At 41.9% G+C, this 14,103-nt stretch overlaps 1 protein-coding gene across 1 annotated transcript in view; it reads right to left on the reverse strand.

Annotated features, from left to right (window-relative positions):
- Positions 1-14,103, reverse strand: part of MERTK (MER proto-oncogene, tyrosine kinase) — a 79,443-nt gene that overhangs the window by 27,254 nt on the left and 38,086 nt on the right. Inside the window, exons 7-9 of the mRNA XM_060248256.1 lie at positions 12,656-12,836; positions 11,605-11,756; positions 1,930-2,083 (exon numbers count right to left, since the gene is read on the reverse strand). Coding sequence (XP_060104239.1) covers positions 1,930-2,083; positions 11,605-11,756; positions 12,656-12,836 — 487 coding nt within the window. The remainder of the gene's footprint in view (positions 1-1,929; positions 2,084-11,604; positions 11,757-12,655; positions 12,837-14,103) is intronic.

Raw genomic sequence — 14,103 nt, forward strand, 5'->3', positions numbered from 1 at the left:
GTGCAAGTGGGGTGGGAACCATGTGTGCAAATGACAGGAACAAAAAGCTTGCAGCAAGGGCAAACTGTGGCAATTCTAAAACTAATTATGGAAATTTGCTATGCACGATCAGGAGATGACCAGAGCAGAACACCAGACATTGCCAATTTGTGGAAGGTTTACAAAACAGAACAGAAGAAAGCCATCCAGCTGTACCCATATTAAGGACACAGCCTAAATGCCTGTTTTAAAGTTATTTCACTTGTGGAATCTCTCTGCTTGGAGAAAAGGTTGAGCAAGTATCCTTCACAAATGCTTTAGGAATGCAATATCCTAAGTATATAAGGATCTCTGTTTTACCAAGGCTAACCATCTCATAATCAAACTACCTTGATTATGCCTTGCATGAAGAGGACAGGTGGGGTATAAATATTTTAATAAATATTTAATTAATAGCAAACCACTGTCTACTGTGATTGGCAGAAGCTCTCTAAGGCAGTGAGAAGCAAATAGAGCCAAATGTGGCACACTAGGTTCCACCCACTGCACATTCAGATCAAGAGGAGTATGGTTGTGGTCAGATGAGCAGTTTGCTGTACCTTTTTAGATTTAATGTGCATGATCAGACAGCAACGTTTGACCCCCTGTTCTCCAGTCATTGGCACCCTGTTCTGACCTGTCTTCAAAGTGGAGTTCTTAGCCACCAGAGGAAGTCCAGTTGTTATGGATGTCAATGCTTTCACACCATATTCCTGGATGTCTGAACTCCCCTGTTGTGAACTTAAGCTGGTTGGGAAGTGTGAACCTTACTGTCCATTTTGCCCCCCTCCCTTTTTTTATTAGATAGGGACATGTGCATAAGTACATAATCACCCCTGGGGTGTCAATCACAGCTTGTGCATTTATAAACATCTCTCTCTCTGTGTCTCGCACGGGAGCTTCTCAAGACTGTGTTTTCCTTAAGAAAACTTCCAAGGCAGTTTTAAAAACACTTCCCTCATGCTGCACTACATATCCCAGCAGCCTCCTCCAGCAATCCCATTGGGTACCAGCTGCTGCCATCCTGCCAGGAGTTTGAACCACTGCTTGCCATACGCGCTTATGCACTGCTCAGAGGACAAATGATGAAAAAAGCTCCCTGACTGCCCACTTTCTGGTTGCCACACAGGAGTAATCTGACTGATCAACCATGGAGTGAGATGCGCTGAAGTGGGTTACAGTGGGATGTCTGATGAAAGCTCTCCATAACAAAACCCTCTGTATTAATTAGGGACGAGGGCAGATTGTGAAATGCCTGTTGTCTGACTGCAGCCTATGAGTAGCATATTAGCAACAGGACTTGCTGGGCAGTCTATATTACAGGCTGGGAATCTGGGTTTACCAACCTCCCTCTCCATCTCAAAGTGGGCCTTCTGGAAAACCAGTTGTTGGTCATCACTTCAAGATTTCAGGTGTCCTGGGATCCTCAGACTAGCTAATCAGGGACTGAGCTGAGGATCTTTTTATATCCAAAGCAGATATTCATTATAAGCTTTGGCCCCTTCCTAGTAGAGCTGTACAGCTGTAAGTTCAAGTCTTGGGTAAGCTCTCCTTGCTAGAGGAGAAAGGAGATGTATCTTTAATTGTGGGAAGGATATAGGACTTATCTGCAGAGCATATGCTTTGCATGCAGAAGGTGCCAGGTTCCTTCTCCAGGAGTTCAGAAAGATTAATGTCTTACCTGTGACCTTGAAAAATTTGAGACAAACAATATTGGGCTAGTTGGACCTATTTTCTTCACTTATAGTCCACCTTCCTCGCTAAATCTCAAGGCAGATAACACAATTAAAGGGATGATCCATTGGGGGCAACTTCATAAGATTTGTTTTCTGCTGGAGGTTGGTCCCATCTACATTCTGCATTCATTTATCTCCCAGCCTTAGCCCACATCAGTACCTTATTCTGACTCACCATTCCCTGGAATAAAAACTTCTACTGGTTCACTGAATGGCCCAACTCCACCTTTAGTGACTGCTGCTACTCGCACTATGCAGGTGGCATTAGTGGCCACAATAGGAATATGAATAGCACTGGTATCTTTGCTGGTACGGGAAGAGAGATTTCTCTGAAATAAAAGAAAGAAAAGTATTAACTCTAGAGCATTAGTTTGAAAGTATCAACTTTCCCATTAGTATCATTAAATAATTAGATGAAAAAACAAGATTCATCTCCATTTGAAATTTTTCCAGATTACACTTTATGCTTGTTTGTCTACATTAACTAGCAGGCACTATTAACAGGCACAAGAGAACAGCAATCTATTTATAGGGAGTGATAAAGTGCTTTGTAAAAGATAGTTCTTCAGCAACCGGATGTGAACAATGAAGTAGCTGACAAGCATTTCCTTATAAACCCTCTTACTGCTGATGGCACAACTCAATATCCATTTTATCCATTTGTACAAGCTGCTGGCTGTTGACCACTAGACCCAGTCATCACAAATCTGTCCTCCTACTGGCAAAACCAAAATAAATTTAACAACAAAAAGCTGAGTTTTTTTGGAAAACAGTGAAGGAGAACAGTTTGCAAAATCCATTATTTTTTTTAATGCTTAAACTTTGTTTTTTCACTTTCTGACTTTAGAAAACCACCGGAATTATTCCAAGTATTTTAAAAGAGATATTTCTCTTAGCTTTCTTTTGCAATTATACTTCTGTATACTGTTTCACAGATATATTTATTTCATCTTGAATTTTTACTTTATTAACGGTGATGGTGGTCCTCCCCTATTTTGATATGAGCTTCCTAAAGATGTCTTCACATTACAGGCACAATCCAGACAACATTAAGTACATATAAACCATTGATATCAATGAGACAAATTTAAGGATATAGTTACTACTCCTGTTGAAATAAATAGTGCTTAATTTTGGCTGGATTGTACCCTACAATTTTAGTATACACCTGAGATTTTAAAAATGGACACAAAATGTGTGATTCTGAAAAGCACTTGTTTGTAAATTCATATACTGATACACTAATCAGAGAACCAAGATTGGCTGTAGTATCACATCAGTGGTACAGCTGGAGGCATGCCTTAGTTTTATTGCCTTGTAACATGTGACATACTTCTTAGGAGGCAAGAAAATGAGAATATAGACAATAATTGTTTCATCAAATGGGGACTGGAGACAGCCCATGTGTTTGTGCTCTAAATTTTGCAAAGCCATAATTAAGACTGACTTGTGGTTAATAAACCACAGGAGGTGCCACAGGAGGTGGTGGAGGCTACAAGCATAGCCAGCTTCAAGAGGGGATTGGATAAAAATATGGAACAGAGGTCCATCAGTGGCTATTAGCCACAGTGTGTGTGTGTGTGTGTGTGTATATATATATATATATATATATATATATATATATATATATATATATATATATATATATATATATATATATATTGGCCACTGTGTGACACAGAGTGTTGGACTGGATGGGCCATTGGCCTGATCCAACATGGCTTCTCTTATGTTCTTAAACCAAACCCAAACCATGAATCTAATGGACCCTACCTAGCCATAGCTAGTGAAGTGCCCCTTGTTTAGTTGCTGGCACTAACAATAGTTGGTTTAATTGAAACAGAATTTCCTGCTATGTCTGTGCCGAGCCAAAGTTTGCTAACAGGCTATATCTGTATTGAATTACTCAGTGCCAGGAGGTGCTGTGTGATTGTTAAATTCTTAATCAAGCACATTTAACCATAAACATGAGAACACTAGAATATATGTTAAATATTGTAATATTAAGTAAGGATGAGTTGAAACAGGGGGTATTTGTTGCAAACAGTTTCTCCCCCTGAAATAGCCAAGTCTCTTGCTGCAATTTTGACAGAGGGTGTGTGCGTGTCACAAACAGCAGCAAAAATATATGAACATTCAGAGTAGGGATAAGAAGTATTTTCCCCATACCCTAAACTTTCTTAGAGAGGTTAGTACACCGACAAATCTGAATGGATATAAAGCATGATGATATTGTCACAGAGTGAGGGCAAAAAAATTGCCCTCAGTCTGAATTGGTTTTGTAATGTAATGCCACCATCAGGCTGACTATGTGATCTCTGACTGGCTGGGATATGAAGATGATGCTTTAACATATGGTGCTACAGGAGCAGTTGCAAGGGGCAGAGGCTAGATGTGAAAAATATAAACATTTCATGGGCTGGGGGGTACATTTTGAGCACTCAATCCTTCTATCTCATGCTAAAAGAGAGCCGGTTTGGTGTAGTGGTTAAGTGTGCGGACTCTTATCTGGGAGAACCAGGTTTGATTCCCCACTCCTCCACTTGCACCTGCTAGCATGGCCTTGGGTCAGCCATAGCTCTGGCAGAGGTTGTCCTTGAAAGGGCAGTTGCTGTGAGAGCCCTCTCCAGCCCCACCCACCTCACAGGGTGTCTGTTGTGGGGGAGGAAAGTAAAGTAGATTGTGAGCCACTCTGAGACTCTTTGGAGTGAAGGGCGGGATATAAATCCAATATCTTCTTCATCTTCATCTTCTAAAAATTTTTTTCCCATACAGATATTACATTCAGTCACAGAGATAAGCACCCTCTTCTTCAATGTCTACTAATGATCTAAAAACCACCAGTTTTCTTAATTTAAAAAAAAGGTTACTATCAGTGGGAATATTTATTCTGACAACCAGTTATGCTGTTACTATTTGTAGTATTAGATTACTAGGAGCCCAATGGGCATGCACATTGCATCCTTTTCCATTTAGATGCTGCTCTTGTAGCTAAAATTCATTCAGTGATGAGCATGTAGAAATTTATTAGCTCACACAGTCAGTATCAGATAGCAATACAGATTGTTCAACAAGCTTAACTAATACACATTGTACCTCCACCCTTCAGAAAAAAAAATCTTTGTGTTCCGGCTCAAAGTTTCCCTTCATGTTTTGAGAAAACAAGAGATTCCCTTTCCCATAAAGTCATTGTTATTTCCAGGATTTCTAGTGAGTCAGCTGAACAGCTGAAAGAGCAATAGGCAATGCTTCCTAGAAAAGTGCTACTAAAACACACACATGCACACAACTGTTCAGTGACACACAACGCAGCTGGCAGGTTGGCATGTAAAGTTCATAATAAGGTTATAATGTATTATAACAAGAACTGACTAAAGTACTGTTAAAAATTCAGGGTAAACAGGAACTAATCACTTTGCACAATTATAAAACTATTAGGTTGCCAACTTATTTTTTTTCAATGTACCAACACCTCGAGATTGGAAAGTGATAAAAACTAGAGAATGGAAGCACGGGCTGTTGGTTAAAATGGCAAAGTGTCTCAAGGCATACAGGGCTGGGGGATTTTAACTGTATGGCATCCCTTGATTAATTATTTCTTTTTAATTATATCTAAATAAATTTTATTAAATATGAATACTTCTCCATGTTTCCTAAGTCAGTATTTAAAACAGTACTAATAATATTCTGTGACACTGAAAGGCTACCTTTCCTTCTTGCAGTTCTGACCAGGGCTAAATATTTTAGTCCCTCTTTGGCATTAACTCTGAGAAGGAGCTGAAACTACTAAAGTAAAAATTCTGTAAGTAGCCTTCCATGGATAATAAAGCAGAGAATTATAAAACAATCTTGTTGTGTTTTAATACCTTTAGTTTGTTTCATTGTTGATGTTGAGAAATTTGTCCCATTTGGGAGACTGTAGCCTGTAGCTTGGCAGACTAGTCCCCTCCACACTGAAAGGAAAAGAGCAGAGTAGGAGGGGGAAAGAAAGATGGAGGAAGTAGAGCAAGAGCCGTAAGGACAGAAGAATAAAACCTCATATTAAGAATACAAGGTCATACAAAAGACAGTAGTTTTATAACCATGAAGTTTTCCAGTGTTCCCACCAAAGTAGTTCAAAAGAAGTCCTTCTTTGCCCATTCCCTAACAGGTCAGTTTTACAATATCACTATCAATTAGTCTTAGGGTGTGATCACGCAAGAGATTTGGCCTGACCTAGTCACATCTCCCCTCCAGATTTAATGTGCGCAATCTGCCCCCAAGTCCCTCCCATACTTACCTCGTCTTAGGATGGGCTGGAACTGGATTAAAAAGCTACCAGGAAGTTCTAAAGTGCATGCAGGGTGTATTTCCCAGCTGTCTGAACAGCCAGAATATGCAATACATGTGTCCCGCACCTGCAGGAGCAGTCTGAGTGCTCCTCTTGTACATGCACAGCCTATGCCACTCCCAGTAGCAGAGCAGAGGCTGTGTGATTACTGCAGCAGGCATCAAAGAGCACCAGCTTTTACAAAGTAATGCTGGTCTGTGGAAGAGCCCTATAAAAACCTATGAAACATCCCCTTAGGCAGAATAAGGAGGATATATTTACAGGGTATATTTCAGAAGGTGGTACTGAGGGACTGCTGCTCAGCCGCTTGGGGCTGTGAGGTCTGGCACAGCTCCATCTTGCCCCCTATGCTTTTCAGCATCCATAAGAAACAACTGGGAGATGCAGAGATTTGGGTTGGGTTGTCACCAATATGCAGATGACACTTCAAGATAAAGCAGTGGAAAGAAATTTTAATTTTAGAGATGTGCTTCTATCAATGAATAGTACAATGAATAGTAACTTGAAGATTGATGATCTGAAGCTGTGCAGCCTGCCAGTGCAAATGTAAACCAGAGTCCTGATCTATTATTTAATTCTCAAGTGCACATTTATCCCACACTTCCTTCAAAGAACTCAGGGTGGTGTATGCCATTCTCCCCTTTCTCATTTCATCCTAACAACAATTCTGTGAGTTAAGTTAGGCTGTAGAGACTGGGTTGGATTCAGCCAGTCATCAGCAGAAGGGTCTGATGATGGCTGCTTATGTTCCCCAAATTGTCCTCTTGCCAGCAGTCTTTTCCAGACCCAGGAAAATTTAATTTTGGTGCTGTGGGACCGACATGGTGGGGTGGGAGAAGGGGGCATAATGCTCTTTCATACTCTTCCATCAGTTGACAATGAATTATGAAGAACTACAGAAGAATCTATCCAAATTGGGTGAGTGGGCAACATTGTGGCAAATGAAGTTCAACACTGATAAGTATAAGGCAGTATAATTTCCCCTCAGCTTCCCTCACCTACCCTGACCCACCTTGACCTTGGTCAAATACTACATCAGAATGGATGCTCACCACCACTGAGATTACTTAACATGTTGTCTTCATTAGTGCTGAGAAACAGGACTGGAAGCTGCTTAGGAAGACTCAAGTTAAGAGGGAATCTGGTCAGAGTGAATCCTAGTCAAACATCCATCCAATACAATTCTTAAATACAGCTAGGGGATGGGACGGTGGCTCAGTGGTAGAGCATCTGCTTGGGAAGCAGAAGGTCCCAGGTTCAATCCCCGGCATCTCCAAAAAAAGGGTCCAGGCAAATAGGTGTGAAAAACCTCAGCTTGAGACCCTGGAGAGCCGCTGCCAGTCTGAGTAGACAATACTGACTTTGATGGACCGAGGGTCTGATTCAGTATAAGGCAGGTTCATATGTTCATATGTTTAAGGACAGCACAATAAGCACATTATTCCACATTCTGTTCCAAATCTCTGTCCTTAACCATGGTTAAACACGTCTACATACACTCATTGAAGTCTCTCTCATTAGATTTCTGCTATGCAATAAAACCATCTTAATGATAAAAGCCATGTTTTAAAAGTTTTGAGAACTTTCAGGCTGACAATTGCTTTTCCACCTTACTGGGAATAACAGCTAAACAATGAAGATATTTTATTACATTGGAGTAGTTACAGGCCCTTGTAAAATATGAACTGTAGAGATGAAAAAGTTCTGGCATCAAAGGAAGCCAGACATATTTATTTTTTTTATTTTCCCAAGGACCAGGGAAGGGAAGTGCAGACCCTTTGCCTGTCCTCTGCAGTACTGAGTTGATGAATTAGCATTTCTCCCCTAGTCACAAGATCTTTACATTGTTTTAGTGACTTTGACTATCTGGGACATGAGATTTCTAAAGCCCAAAAACATTTAAGTAAAAAGGGAACAGAAAACTCTGTGTGCTACACAACAACAAAAGCCATATGATCACGTTTTCTTCCCCTGTAGGAAATTTAAAACATTTGTGCATTTTTAAAATACTTCACACTATGAAAAATCATGTTAAATAAATAACATAAGTTGGGGGGTGAATCAGAGCAACTCACACAAGGGAGGAAGCAGGATTTGTCTAAGAAACATGATCCTATCACAAGTACAAGCTTCTGTTTTTGCTTCCCCATGAGACTGTTTCAAAACTGTTACGTAACTCAGCATTTAATGATGCAGAAGGCATTACACACAACAAGACTGTCCTCAAACAACTGCTGACTCAAAAGTCTGGGAGTGGGAATGATAAGTGCTTGGAACCAGACCCCCAGGTAATCAGTTCAGCTGGCTCTGAAAGGCACTGTTACAAAAGCAAACACAGGTAGGGATGTGCAGCTGGAAAAAAAAGTTGGTATTTGGTCGATCCAGATATCAGGGAGTTGATCCAAGTGGGTCCAGTGTCATTCTGTGAAGAATATTTTTAGAAGGCTGGAGGGGCTTTAAAAAAATTTTTTTTTTAAAATTGCGCCAAAATTGCAGCAGAGCTCTGGTATCTGTCCTTTAAATAACCACTGCATTTCAAGTGAACTGGATCAAGAGGTCCAATTCTGAAGAAGCTACCCCAGCCATTTTGCATTGCTTGCTATGGGCAGGAGGGCATTCCATGTTTTCTCCAGGGCAAAGAATAGCCAGATACACAAGAGCAAGCAAAGCAACCCCTGGCTAAAAGCCTCTCAAAGCAGACAGAACCAACAAGTCTAAAGAACCAATCCAGAACCAGCCAAACCATGGTTCAATGTAGCAAGTCTAATGCAACCAATGTCAATCTGAACCAAACTTACGTGAAAAGTAAGGATGTAGTAAAACAAGTGACAGGATTGCCCAATGAAAATAACTGGAGATGTTGGAATACCAACTCAATATAGGGGCAGCCAGGAATGCCAATTTACCTGCATGGGCTCCATTGAATTACACTGCAGCACACAAAAGCAGATGGAGCTTGAAAACAGGAAATGCAGAATGGATTTACAATGGGGGCCTCTGGGCCCAGATAGACTGTTCTGGGACTGGAATGTCAGCCCCCAAGTAGAATGACAGCACCTGACATAAGCCCTGTGACAGGAATAATGGCCTCTGGGACTGGAAACAGTGCTCTGGGACTGGAAACAGAGCTCTGGGACTGGAATGACAGCTCCCAGAGTGGAATGACAACCACTGGGAGTAGCATAAGTGTTTTGCAACTTGAATGACAGGCCCCACTGTGGAATGATGGCTCCTAGGAATAGAACCAATCTCTGCTACTGGGACGAAGGCCTCTGAAGAATCCCCAAGTTTCAAATACATTGGGTCAATGGGTCCAATTCTATGGGCCCCAGAACAAGGTGCAGCCTGTCATCCTTCTATGTTTCCAATGGGGGGTACGTGCTTTCTCCAGGGCAAAAGCCAATAGTAAAATACAATTGAGCATTCAAACAGAACCAACAAACCTAACAGAACTAGTGAAAACCAGGGAATCCCAGCAGACTCACAAACCAATGTGACAAGCCAACAGACAAACCAGAGAATCCCAGAAGAACAAACTTAAGCAGAGAAGGGGGGAGTTTTGCAAGTCTAGCAGGACCCAGGGCCAATGTGACACTGCCAGTCCAACAAAACCAATGAAGCTCAGCAGAACCATAAGCCAGAGTGGCAAACCCAACAGAAACAATGTCAAACTAGAGAATCCCAGCAGAGCAAACGTAAGCGGAGGGCACTTTTGCAAGCCCAGCATAACCAATGGCAATTCACAGAAGTCCAGCAGAACTGCCTTCAGTGAGAGCGGTAACTTTTGCATGCTGAATAGAACCAATGGCAATGCACAGAAGACCAGCAGAAGCCAGGCCCAATATGGTAGTGCATACCTGTCACAATCTGCAGATTTCTAAGAGGAATTCAATACTGGTTAAAAACTATGGTTAAGCTTGAAGTAGAATGTATTCCTTAACCATGGCTAAAGTGGAGGGGGGCAGGAATTTGTTTTAGTGACAGTAAGAAGCAGGCAGGCCATACTATGCTCTAAACCAGGAGTGCCCAAACTGTGGCTCAGGAGCCACATATGGCTCTTTCACACATATTGTGTGGCTCTGAGGCCCCCACCACCCTGTTGGTCAGCTTTATATCACTTTTCCAAACAAAGTCAGGGGGTGGCTTGGAGAATGCATTTAAAGTTGAAGTTGTTTATTTCTACCTTTCCCTCCCCCCATCTATCTTCCTTCCTTCCTTCCTTCCTTCCTTCCTTCCTTCCTTCCTTCCTTCCTTCCTTCCTTCCTTCCTTCCTTCCTTCCTTCCTTCCTCCCTCCCTTCCTTCCGGCTCTCAAACATCTGATGTTTATTCTATATGGCTCTAACATTAAGCAAGTTGGCCACCCCTGCTCTAAACTGTTATGTCTGCTCTGCCCCTACCAGGCTTGCCAGGACAGAATGTAGATCCTGTGGGATGGTTTCTTCCCTATGGCTCCCTATTTTATACAAGTACCAAAACAGAGACATTTGTGCTCAAACTAAATAAAACAGTAGCAGTTTCTGTGAGTTTAACAGCCAGAACTGTCCCGATCACACATCAACTAGTGGTGGGGTCAACTTTAAATGTTCAAGAAGAGTGGAGGTAATGAGTTCAGCTCCCTCCCTCACCAACAATGTCTCTCTGGTGATCTCAGCTAAGAGATAAGTGTTCAGGGAAAGGTAATATCAGACCATAAGAGGAACCTGCTGGATCAGCCAGTGGTCCATCTAGCCCAGCATACTGTTTTACACAGTGGCCAATCACTTGCCTTGGACAGTCAAACAAACCAGGCATAGAGGCTGAGGCCTTCCTCCTCCTGCTGCCTCCCAGCACTGTTATTCAGAGGTTTGCTGCCTCTAGACATAGAGGCTCCGCCTTCAGTCACCATGGCTAGTAGCCACTGATAGACTTCTCATCCACAAATCTGTCTAACCCCCTTTTAAAGGTGTCTATGCTCATGGCTATTGCTGCCTGCACAGTTTGATTACTAAGTAAATAATTACTTATTGTTGTCTGTTCTAAACATATTTCCCAACAACTTCACTGGGTGCTCCTGAGTTCTAGTACTATGGGAAAGGGAGAAAAAGCTCCCTCCACTTTCTCCATAATTTTATAAACCGCTTTCCCCCCCTATTAGTTGTCTAGATTGAAGAGATTCAGACTGTTCAAATTGTCCTCTCAAAAAAGATTTTCTAACCCCCAATCATCTTGGTTGCTCTTTATACATTTTCCAATTCTGCAATGCCTAGTTTTGCAGCTAAGGGGCAGATAGGAGAAGGGCTCTGCTTCCTACACCTGTGCATCCATTTCTGCATTTAAAAACACCTGCCATCTATCTGATCAGAGCAACTCCCACTAGTAGGGAACACCCTTTCTTTAACCTACTTAATATTGTAGATGTTTCCACTGTAATCAACACACTTAAAATGCTAATATTGTAGGAAAATGGAACCAGGACCAGCCAGCCATTTCCATTGGATCATTCCCACCCCCCCAAAGGCTATTTGTTTCTCCATACTTACAGAAACATCAGAATTCTGCCAGATGTGGGAAAGTCTGTAGCCTTGAAGTTCACCATTCATCTGTGAAGCAGGAGGTTTTGCCCACGACACTACCACCAAAGAGGCGGACTCATTAATTGAGAGAGTAACATTCATAGGTGAAGCAGATGGTGCTGAAAAACAGATAAAGAAAAGGCTGATCAATCTTTTTTCACTCAATGTGTTGCTTTCAAAAAAACAATAAAACATGAAGTAAGAGGAAGATGCTCTAAAAAGGGTGTACCCCCATGTTTCCTCTTGCCGAATCCTCATCACCCCAGGGGGCTAATTACCCAAGAACAGAGAAAAATATTGCACTTAGAGTTGCCACCTGCCTGGAGAAAAGGAAAGTCCAGTCCCTTTAATAGAGGCTTAATGGGAAGGCATCTACCAGGTGATGCTCTTTATATCCACTCCATCAAAGGTTTCAGCTGGCCATTTCTACTCATTAAGCCTCTGCTAAAATGACAGGATTCCTCCACCTTCCCACGGCTGTTGACAAACTTAGCTGCATCACTGTTTTTTAATAAAGCAAGATATATGCCACAATGCTATAAAAGGAAAAACATGTAATATTGATAAAACAAAAAATACACAAAAGCAGTTCAAAAGATGGTGAGGAACAGGGAAGAGGAGACTGGCTAATGATTTCCACTTTTGGGGGAAAGTGTGTGTTTTAGCAAATATACAGCTTATTGCCTATGCTTCTGTCATACAATAGATAATACTTCTCTGCCGAAACTTCATAAAATGGCACAAGATGGAAAGATTCTGAAGGCATACTTGAGAGACAGTGTTACAGAGCAGATAGATATGAATGGGAGAAATGTGGATCCAGAATTCTGCTTAGCCATGAAGCTCCTTAGATGACCTTGCACGAGCTGTATAGTTTTATCCTGTCCTACCTTCCAGGGTTGTCGTGAGGAGGGGGGGAATGGAAGGGCCCTTTTCTATTAGCTTCCTTGAGCTCCTTGGAGGAAAGACAGGATACAAACATAATATAATTAATAAAAAACTGCTATTATTTCCTTACCTCCTTCTGTTGTACTGGCTGTGATCCAAGAGCTGAAACCAGACCAGCCTACTTCATTCATACAAGAAACACGGATGTTATAATCCTTCATAGGCCACAGGTTTTGAATGCTGTACTGATGAGGTGGTGTGGAAGTATTAAAAACCATAACAGAAGTATTACCCAGTGACACATCCTTCACCTAAAATGAAAATTAAGTTGATAAGCGAAGATTATTAAACAAGAACCCCCAACACTACCAGGAATTAGACAATGTTATCTGCAGAGCTTCTTTTGGTAGAAAAAGCCCAGCAGGAACTAATTTGCATATTAGGCCACACCCTCTGACATCACCAGTTTCACACAGCCCAGCAGGAACTCATTTGCATATTAGGCCATACCCACGCACCCAATGCCAAGCCAGCCAGGACTGCATTCCTACTCAAAAAATGCCCTGGTATCTGTAAACAACTGTACTTTATTTGTAAGGTGACAAGACTCAAGATGGGCAGGAAGCCTTGCCCCAGAATCACAGAAAATAATACAGATGAATTAGTAGCAAGGACAGATCTCTCTGGACATGCTCAGCCTCACTACCACCTCAACTCAGCCTCCAGGGCACACAACTGCTAACTACTGATGTTGCTTCCACATGACATGGAAATTTACTCAGATCTCATAACTGGATGGGATTTTTTAAAAACTGGAGCATCTAGACAATGTCCCATTTACTGATTTTTTAAAGAGTAAAAAACTAAAGAAGCAAACAAAGAAAGCTCTCCAGTGGTGCAGCAGGGGGGAAATGCAGGTGAAATGGTGGCTGACAGAGGAAAGTAGACACAAAACTTCTGGTCAGAGGCTCCGTCGCTAATGTGAATGCTTCTGCATTCACAGCAGTGATGATAGGGATACACTAAACAGGGCATTCTGAAGTTATCTTTGTTTTGCCATCCCTCTCTCTCTCTCTCTCTCTCCCCATGTACTCATTACAAAGACAGAGATCTGTGTTCATGCCAAAATGGATAGGTATGGTTGACAGCAGGAATCTGGAACTGCCAGCCCAGAGGCCACATGCAGCCTCTGTGAGCTCTAACTCAGCTCCCGCCCCCCAGTCTCAGATTCCAAAGACTCCACTCTTTTTTGTTAGACTTATCATATGCTTTTGTCCCAAGCTGAAACATGGGTAAACAAATGGGTGTGAGCAGTGGCTACATAATCAAGGGATGACTGTGCCAACCCCACTGTTGCTATTTACACTGGAAAGTTAGGGCTTTTGTCTGTGGCCTGACTTGTAGGGGAGAATTAGTGGACACAGAGACAACCCTAATGGATCTTCAGCCCCTGCTCAACTCAAGCTACCATTGCTATTAAAAACAAAACAGAACATCAGCTGAACCAGAAGCTGTGCTAGCAGAACTGGGTTTAATCTCAGTCAAAGAGAATCTCCTCAATGCTCTACAAGGTAGGGA

This window comes from Heteronotia binoei, chromosome 1, assembly GCF_032191835.1.
Source record: "Heteronotia binoei isolate CCM8104 ecotype False Entrance Well chromosome 1, APGP_CSIRO_Hbin_v1, whole genome shotgun sequence".
NCBI lineage: Eukaryota > Metazoa > Chordata > Lepidosauria > Squamata > Gekkonidae > Heteronotia > Heteronotia binoei.